This window comes from Mucor mucedo (assembly GCF_025094135.1).
Source record: "Mucor mucedo strain NRRL 3635 chromosome Unknown EV154scaffold_134, whole genome shotgun sequence".
Classification (NCBI taxonomy): Eukaryota; Fungi; Mucoromycota; class Mucoromycetes; order Mucorales; family Mucoraceae; genus Mucor; species Mucor mucedo.
Genome location: NW_026252418.1, coordinates 71,602 through 81,313, shown reverse-complemented (window position 1 = coordinate 81,313; position 9,712 = coordinate 71,602). Strand labels below are relative to the sequence as shown.

At 38.8% G+C, this 9,712-nt stretch overlaps 3 protein-coding genes across 3 annotated transcripts; 1 reads left to right on the top strand and 2 right to left on the bottom strand.

Moving 5' to 3' along the window:
* Positions 1 to 1,041: 1,041 nt before the first annotated feature.
* On the bottom strand, positions 1,042 to 1,662 carry EV154DRAFT_429205 (uncharacterized protein; the record flags this gene model as incomplete). The annotated part of the gene is made up of 1 exon (XM_051596458.1): positions 1,042 to 1,662. A coding segment is annotated over one exon (621 nt), but the record flags the coding sequence as incomplete, so codon positions are not given.
* Positions 1,663 to 2,039: 377 nt separating this feature from the next.
* EV154DRAFT_394039 (uncharacterized protein) lies at positions 2,040 to 2,546 on the top strand (the record flags this gene model as incomplete). Its single annotated transcript, XM_051595152.1, has 1 exon — positions 2,040 to 2,546. A coding segment is annotated over one exon (507 nt), but the record flags the coding sequence as incomplete, so codon positions are not given.
* Positions 2,547 to 4,249: 1,703 nt separating this feature from the next.
* EV154DRAFT_486126 (uncharacterized protein) lies at positions 4,250 to 4,895 on the bottom strand (the record flags this gene model as incomplete). The annotated part of the gene is made up of 3 exons (XM_051598815.1): positions 4,250 to 4,597; positions 4,630 to 4,733; positions 4,787 to 4,895. 3 exons carry the CDS (start codon positions 4,893 to 4,895, stop codon positions 4,250 to 4,252), a joined length of 561 nt encoding a protein of 186 aa, XP_051452793.1.
* Positions 4,896 to 9,712: the final 4,817 nt, after the last annotated feature.

Genomic DNA, 9,712 nt, shown 5'->3' with positions numbered 1-9,712 from the left:
TTCACTTTTTTTTTTTTTGGCCTGGCTGACAAGTCTGGGGGCACTCCATACTCTTGTTTCAACGATATCTCGGTGAATTCTATACATCCATCAGAAATTTTTATTGCATTCGATTCCTCTCTATCGGTTCTATCTTTTTTATTTATTACGCTCCCCTCCATCTCTTCGATCTCAGCGTTTATCGCGACATTTAACCAATCCGGCAAATATTTCAACATTCTCATTTCTCAAACTCCAATTTTAATTTTCTTTCTGAATTATTAAACAATGGCAGAAAAACTTTACAATTCTTGGGCAACAATCGCTTTTTTTTTTTTTTTTTTTTTTTTTTTTTTTGTATTAACAGTGAGTTTATTTAACAAGCTAGATATAGAAGTAAAAAAAGGGAAAGCTAAACTATTTCGGTTTAGGAACCTTTGTCTTCGTAAACATTTTGTGACCTTTAAGAGCATGTTGCGTCTGGACAACTAACTTAGGAGCAGAACCTTTAGGGGTTTGCTTGATAGCCTTCTGTTTACCCAAAATGGAACGCTTTTGTCCTAGCATTTTTCTTCCACCATCAACCATTTTACCAGCCAAATGGGATGTCTGAACTGTCACCGGTAATGGACCCTCGTTTTCTTCAATTTCCATGCAAGCCGTTTCTACAGTTGTGGCGTACTTAGACGTTGAAGAATGACTTTCAGCAATCTTCGAAGGCTGGTACGCATCTGACGGGTATGTATCAGAATCGGAGATAGCCTGTTCAACAATCGTAGGCAGCTCGTTATTAGATTCCTCCTTAGGAGTGTTGACTTGCACTTGCTGAAAATTCTTCTGTTTACAAAACTTCGCGGTATGACCATAAGCTTGACAAGCGAAGCACTTGGTTTTGGCCAATTCGGGACATTTGGAGCGTACGTGACCGGCATGGTGACACCAATGACAAACGATAGGGGCACCTTTGAAGGATGCCGAAGCAAAACAATTCCATTCGTACAAATTTAAATTATTCGACAGCGGCTCATTGGCAAACTCTGCGCTATCATCTTCAGAATAACCGGTAGTCGTATTGAGTATCACTGATAATTCGCCTTCGAAATAGCCACCACAAGTGTACTCCTTGACTTGCAAGACTTCTCCGTAAACAAGATGAGACCTCATTAACTTTTCAAGAAAATCCTCCTTATCAGGAACGTATAAAAGTGATATCTTTACGTGGGCAAGCTTGTACATTTCGCTATCATTTGAATGAGTTCCTTTTATAACGGTGTTCTTGATTGTGACACCAGTAAAAATTGCCTTGTCAAAACTTGAGTCATCAACAAGTTTGACTTCAATCAAATGATCACCATCTAAGCTCGAACCATAATTACTGATTGTGCGGAAACCATGGACAGGACCACATTGCGTTTCAATAAGCTTATATGCTTCGGTACGATGTTGGATTAACGAAGCAGGAATCGAGAAAAGAGCGGAGTCAGGTGTCAAGGCCTGTCTCACTATTTCGATAGCCTTCTGCATTCTGATGAAGCAGTCAAGGTCTTCACTTTGGTAGATTACCTTACTTTGTAACTTGAATTGAGAGTCCACATTGTTAGGGACAGATAAAGGACGAACAACTTTCTTGGAATTACTACGGGACGTGATTGTTGCCCAAGAATTGTGAAGTTTTTCTGCCATTGTTTAATAATCTAGAAAGAAAATTAAAATTGGGGATTGAGAAATGAGAATGTCGAAATATTTGCAGGATTGGTTAAATGTCGCGATAAACGGCGAGATCGAAGAGATGGAGGGGAGCGTAATAAATAAAAAAGATAGAACCGATAGAGAGGAATCAAATGCAAGAACAATTTCTGATGGATGTATCGAATTCACCGAGATATCGTTGAAACAAGAGTATGGATGCAAATACCTTTTGTCAAAATTCTGTAAGCACCGAGATATCGTCGAAAGAAGTTTTTTATCCTTGAGCAACAATCGCGTCCCGTGGTAATTCCAAGAAAGTTGTTCGTCATTTATCTGTACCTAACAATGTGGACTCTCAATTCAAGTTACAAAGTAAGGTAATCTACCAAAGTGAAGACCTTGACTGCTTCATCAGAATGCAGAAGGCTATCGAAATAGTGAGACAGGCCTTGACAACTGACTCCGCTCTTTTCTCGATTCCTGCTTCGTTAATCCAACATCGTACCGAAGCATATAAGCTTATTCAATCGCAATGTGGTTCTGTCCATGGTTTCCGCCCAATCAGTAATTATGGTTCGAGCTTAGATGGTGATCATTTGATTGAAGTCAAATTTGTTGATGACTCAAGTTTTGACAAGGCAATTTTTACTGGTGTCACAATCAAGAACACCGTTATTAAAGGAACTCATTCAAATGATAACGAAATGTACAAGCTTGCCCACGTAAAGATATCACTTTTATACGTTCCTGATAAGGAGGATTTTCTTGAAAAGTTAATGAGGTCTCATCTTGTTTACGGAGAAGTCTTGCAAGTCAAGGAGTACACTTCTGGTGGATATTGCAAAGGCATATTATCAGTGATACTCAATACGACTACCGGTTATTCTGAAGATGATAGTGCAGCGTTTGCCTATGAGCCGCTGTCAAATAATTTATATTTGTACGAATGGAATTGTTTTGCTTCGGCATCCTTCAAAGGTGCCCATATCGTTTGTCATTGGTGTCACCACGCCGGTCACGTACGCTCCAAATGTCCCGAATTGGCCAAAACCAAGTGCTTCGCTTGTCAAGGTTATGGTCAAACCCCGAAGTTTTGTAAAAAGAAAACGTTCCAGCCTGTGCAAGTCAATACTCCTAAGGAGGAATCTAATATCGAGCTGCCTACGATGGTTGAACAGGCTATCTCCGATTCTGATACAGACCTGTCAGATGCGTACCAGCCTTCAAAGATTGCTGAAAGTGGTTCTTGAACGTCTAAGTACGCCACAACTGTAGCAACGGTGTGCATAGACATGGAAGAAGACGAGGGTACATTACCGGTGACAGTTCGGACATCCCATTTGGCTGGTAAAATGGTTGATGGTGAAAAATAATGCTAGGACAAAAGCGTTCTATTTTGGGTAAACAGAAGGCTATCAACCAAACCTCCAAAGGTCCTGCTCCTAAGTTAGTTGTCCAGACGCGACATGCTCTTAAGGGTCACTAAATATTTACGGAGACAAAGGTTGTTAAACCGAAATAGTTTAGCTTTCCCTTTTTTACTTCTATATCTATCTTGTTAAATAAACTCACTGTTACATACAAAAAAAAAAAGACACCCGAGGAAAATAAAAGAAAAAAAAATTATTGAAAATTGTGGGAGACCTGTCATTTAACTTCGCGTTTTGACAGCTTTATATGCATGCCAACTCCATGATATGGCTGCTCTTTCCCTCCTCGTTAAATCTAATATACAAAAGCTGAATAACACTAACCGTCGTGTCGGAAACGCTATAGCCACCCTCACCAATGCTCACCCTGGTACCAATGCTGCCACTCCCACTAGCCGCTTTACACCAGCCAACCGGGCAACGGCTGGTAACATCATGGCCGATGCATTAGAGACCATGAAAAGCCACATTTGGCAGCTCGAGGCTCTTGATCGTACTGCTCTTGATCGTATGCGAGCTGCCAACATTGCCGGTGGGCATGATGCCGAAAAGTCTGTAAGTAAATCTATGAAAAAAAAAGAACTTTAAAATTAACAATTTTCCATACAGGCTGCCATCTGTCAGCATTATCAAGACTTTGTTACCGCCATTACCATTGCTGGCTAGGATTTCTCCACCTCGGTGATGAGGGGGGTCAATTTGCTGCTTCTTCAGTACATCCTGGGAATGTTGATATAGCGCTAGTACGGATTTAGATTTAAAAAGAGACAATTATTATTATATAACAATTGTGATAGTGAACACCAGACTTTTAGTTGTCCACTTAGTTTTATTATTTATTGAGAATATTTCTGAAGTAATCTTAGACGATAAAATACACAGATAAGACAGTTAAATGTAAATTTATAATAATACAGTGAGAGATGAGAAGAGAATATAGTTCTTAGACGTAAAAGATTAAAGAGTTTACGACGGGTTTATGTAAGAAGATGATGTGATTGTATAATTTACAATGGACAACAAACAGCAACAAAAAGCGGAGGAAATACTACTAGTATCAATTACAAGGTAAGACCCAAATTTAGGTGAAGACAAAACTGAAGAATATTTCTTAAAGATGAAAAAAAAGAGGAGTATTTATATGAAAGACCCTATACTGTGTAACAGCAAGCCACACTATTATTGGCTGCAACATATCCCCCGATTAGAGTAAGGTAAACCTTACGGTCAAAAGAAATATAAATGCAGTTTTGGATAATATGACCAGTGTACCAGAACAGGACCCAAGGAAAAGGAAAAGAAAGAGAAAAAATCACAAGAAAACGGGAAAAAAAACAAGACAAGGAACCAAAGTAGAAAGAACCAGTAGTTTTTGACTCGTTACGAAGCATGGGTAACTCGTTAGGGTGAGATGATAGTTTGCACCCGTTAAGAAGGAACGATGATACTATCGAGACCATGGATCTAAAGCTTGTAATGTTTCCATAAACGGTCTGGACCTGGATATGTATAAGGGTACTTGAGATTTGACCAGAATGGACCGGAAGCGAGAGTTATTGAGTTTGTTATTTTTGAGAAGAGATGTTTTGTGAGCTTGCTTTATGATTGGAATAGCCAATTGAACGATGACTGTGCCTAACGTTGGCTTCAGCATTAAAATGTTGCTTTTGTAGGTCTTCGAAAATTACCAGAATCTCCACGATTGGTACTTGATTGTCGTTGACCATTTTCATTGAGTTCAGAGAGGCGTTTTCCTTTAGTCTTGGACCGGGTGTTTCGCACTCTGGAGGGAGACATAGGGGATAAGGGAGGGGATGCGTCTTGCATTATCTGAAAATAAAAATTGTCGCAGGTATTGTCCAGGAAGGTCTTCGTAATCAACACATTGTTAAGACACTGGTAATAGTTCATAAAGGATAAGGTGGATATAGGTTATTAACACTGAGGTTAATAATAAAGTAGTTATGAAAGTGAGCACCAGACTGGAAGTAGTCAACTTAAGAAATATTATAATATAAAGTTTTTAGGATAAGAAGATAATCAACGATGATTTTAAGAGGGCGTAAGTAATATAGATATAAACGAATTGCCAAGATTAAAAAGAAAAGTAATTATGTTATTATAAACAATATCTTACATACGGTTTTAGTAATAAAGAGATTCGAGTCGAGTGTGAAATATGAACTTTGAATTAATTGTTATATGTAAAGTAAAGACTTAAGATAAACAAGAAGTATGAAAGTTGAGGGAAACACAAAGGAGTCAATTACAAATTATTAAGAAACTAGATTTTTAGTTAAGATAAAACTGAAGAAATATTTATTAGAAACAAAAAGGGGCGTATTTATAGGAAAGATCCTATCCTGTGTAACACCAGGTCAATGTAGATTGGCTGCAACATATCCCCCCGATAGGAGTAAGGTAAACCTTACCGTCAAAAGGAATATGAAGACAATTTTATCTAAAAAGACCGGCTATACCTGAATAGGATACAAGAAAAAAAAGGGAAAACGGAAAGAAAAGTAAAAGAGAAAATGAAAAACCATAAGAAAACATGGAAAAAAACCAAGAGGAAAATAAAAGAAAGGAACCAAGGTAGAGAGAACCAGTAGTTTAAGACTCGTTACCGAACATCAGTGTAGTTTATCCTCGTTACGGAGTAATGGTAGTCTATACTCGTTACGGAGAAATAGTAGTTTATACTCTTTACGGAGGGATGGTAGTTTATACTCGTTACGGAGAAATGATAGTTTATACTCTTTACGGAGCTTGGTTGGAGTTAAGAGGCCAAGGGTCGAGAAATTTAAGAATTTCAATAAAACTTCTTGCCCGAGCGATGGTAGGTGGAACTTGATTTTTCACAAGAGCAGATCTTGATCGTGAGTAATGTTGTAAATATTTTTGGTGGGGGAATTTTTGATGAGCTTGCTCAATAATTAGTAAGGCTAGTATCCTGTATGCTTCTTTGAGAGTGGATTCCAGAAAGGCCTGAGTGATATGGTGTCCACAGATTTTACTGACTTGTTGGCGGACCTGAACTTGTCTTTCTTCTTCCTTGTTCATCCAGCTCAAAAAATCGTTTTCCATTTGTTCTTGCTCGGGTATTTCGAACGCGAGAAGAGATTCGAGGGACATCGGGGCCACTGGAACTGGAAGGTTCACTGGAGATTCGGGTGGCGTTAAGACTTGACTGACTTGATCCTCGTCCATGATCTCGTCGAACAGATTCACCGTTCTGGGAGTCAAGGTGGACTTGGTTATCACCGTGTTCTTGATAACATGGGCTCTGCGCTTGGCTGACATGAGAGGACAAGTGGGAGATTTCATTTGTTTTTGGGAAAGGAATTGCAGTAAAAGCGTTGGAATTTAGTTGATGACACTCTACATTAGGCAGCTTATATATCTTTAATTTGTTCCCGTGAATTAATTTTTCTTTGCCAGAAAGAGGGTCCTTAATCTTGTAGGTGCGTTTGTGTGACTCTTGCGATATGCCAAAAAGTCCTTCATACTGGTCTTCAAGTTTACCTGACCATGAATTTTGCAGGAAAGATCTATTAACTTCTACCAGGTCGCCAGGTTTAAACTGCGGCTTAAGTAATTTGGAATTTTTATATTTGTTGGTAGATGATAACTGATTTTCCGAAAAAGAGGCTTATCTACCACGATATAAATTGACAAAAAAATCAGAAAAATCATTAAGTTAAAACTCTCAAGGCAAATTACAAAGTTAAAAGTTGTGAAGAAAAATTGTAAAATTTATTTTAAAGTTGCGTGTTTGATCTACGGAAATGTGTTTCATACTTATCTTTCATTCTTTGAGTGATTTCCATAGTACGTTGCAAAATTTCATCTACAACCGTTTCCTCTTCTTTTGTCATATACTTGAAAAGACGTGTTAAATCAGATCGAGAATGGTTTAATGTGGCCACGTTATCTAAGAAATGATCCTTTAATTCTTCGTTATGATCCTGTTGAATGATTGTGGCCATAGGAGCCGTCTCCAAAACAGGAACATTATCAACAACGTAGTTGTTGACAGACGAAGGAAAATGCAATGAAAAGTTAGTATGGTTTTTCAACAAATACATATGCTTACATGGCTGTCTTCGTTTGCCGAAATCGTAACAGGAACAAGACATAATGACATTGTCAATGGTTACTTCAATTGAATAATCGATTGAAGCACCATCGACAAAGGAGCTAACCTGATACCTTCTGATTCCTTCACCATCTACATCCGAGGGACCACCAACCATTCTCTCTCTATCCTCATCATCAACTTCCTCAGCCTCAAGCTCTCTGATTCTTTGCTGCTTAAAGAAGGGTGACATCGCACCGTTACCCTGAATAACCCTTTCAAATTCTTGAAGGAGGTAATACTCGACATCATTGACCAAAACAAAAACGAGCTTGTCGAGTCTCTTGTTTCTAACTTCGGCCCAAAAACACGGTCTTCAATTGATTGTGCCAAGATTCGATGAAGTTGTTGGTCAACATATGAGAAAACTGGATGTCTTTGTACGATCTACTCCAAACTTTGAACTTGTCTTCAGTACACCAGTTTTTGACGAAGTAGTCCATAAACTTCGTTTGGTCGGCATACTCTTCTTGGAAACCAATAACCTTTTGATGGAACTGATCAAGATCTTCTTCGTATACGATGCTTTGTAAATAGCTCATCATTTCACCTCTGAGCACTCTATTCTGAGAAGGTGAAAATCCAGGAACAGAAACAGAAGCAAGATGTTTGTTCCAAGCCTGAGTCACATGGAAAATGCAGTACTGAATTTTTGTCTTTGCTGGATCAAAGGTGTTGGTAATTGCATTTACCTCGGCCTGGCAACAGTCAATGGTGAATTGTTCAGGATCAACCAAAAGACGGGCATCCCTCAAATGCTGAAGCCATTCAACAATTGGTCCTGTGCCATGATCATTGGTAATCATATAGGCAACTGGCCATCCTCTGCCAATGCTATTATCACGAATGATCAAAGTATACAAAATATCGGCCATATTGCTGGAAATACTATGAGTGGCATCCAAACAAAACGCACTGGAATTCTTCATTCGAATCTTCTGATCGGGGGAGACAAACCCACAGGCGAACAAGGATGGGTCCTCAGAGTATGCTAATTTTCCAGTAAAGCATTCGTAGCCTTCAGATGGCAGTTTTGTCTCAATCCAAATTTTAAAAGACACCATATGATCCTTATGAAAATGATACATCTCCTTATCAACCTAAAACGCGTTATTGTTAATATCAATATTCCATAAATACTGAGTTTATAGTCTGACCTTGTTCATAGTGTTCCAGATATCATGGTAATTAACCTTACGATGAGACTTGCGACCATAAGAGTCAGCTGCCTTCAACATATCAATTCTAATTTGACGAGGAGTCTTTGATGAATGCTTCAGCTGCTGCAAAATCTCATGTAAACGGTCTCTTGCGAGAGAAAGAGTGCGAATATCGTCCATAAAATCTCCAGGAACATGGTTTGTATGATCCTTTTCGATAATGAGCTCATAGAACTCGGGATAAGCATAAAAGCTTCTAACACGGAGAGTGCACTTGCAGTCAACCTTTTTCGATTTTTTTTGAACGGGTCGATCCTTGGCAACAGACTTGTAAGTACCAGCACGATGACAGCAATACTGTTGAGAGAAACGGAGAGAAATGCTTCTAGCCTTAGCTTCTTCAAGAGAGAGATCCATGGGTTGCTTGTTGGAATTAGTGATTCTCCAGCCATAGGCACAAGCTTCGTTGATTTCGGCCAGGCATTCCTTCCAGCTAGCTGATTCTACTTTAATTGTTACGCCAGTATTTAACTGCATTACACCGGGCAAAGTTGAAGGAGTAAGGGCTTCCATAATGTTTGTTAAAGAGTATATCATATTGTTGGATGACATAATTAGTTCAAGGTTGTAATAAAAAAAAATTTTATCAAGCGCGTGAACCAGACAGGTGCTCAAAAAAAAAAATAAAAAAAAAAGTAATCACAATCCTGTTTTCGGAAAATCATTTACCATCTACCAACAAATATAAAAATTCGTAATTTGCCTTTCGCCAGAATTTGTTTGTCAATAGCTTTTTTCTGGACGTCCTGGGATGCTTGAATAGCTTCGGCTGCTTCAACTCTAATGGCCTGTAATTGAGTAATTTGATGATCGATTCTGAATCTGAGCTGCTCGTCTTCAATTTCTTGGTTGGGAGGAATATCAAGGAGACTCAATTGGTCACCATCTTGAATACTCAACTCTTGCATGCTTTGTTGGAGATATCGATCAAAAGGGGAATAGGCTTCTCTTCCATAAGTGAGAAAAAATGGTGTTTGCTTGGTAGTGGATTGTTTCATAGTTCGGTTTGCGTACAAGGTTGCAGGTAGATAAATGTGCCAATCTTGACGTTCAACATCGAGGCGCTTTCTCAATACCTGTCCCAAAGTCCGATTAAACCGTTCGATAAGACCATTTCCTTCAGGATGATAGGGGCTTGAAGTTTTGTGGATTATACCAAATCTTTCACACACCGTATTAATTAGAGAACTTACAAATGGCTTTCCATTATCCGAAATAATAGTGTGGGGACATCCATGAGTAGTAATGATTCGGTT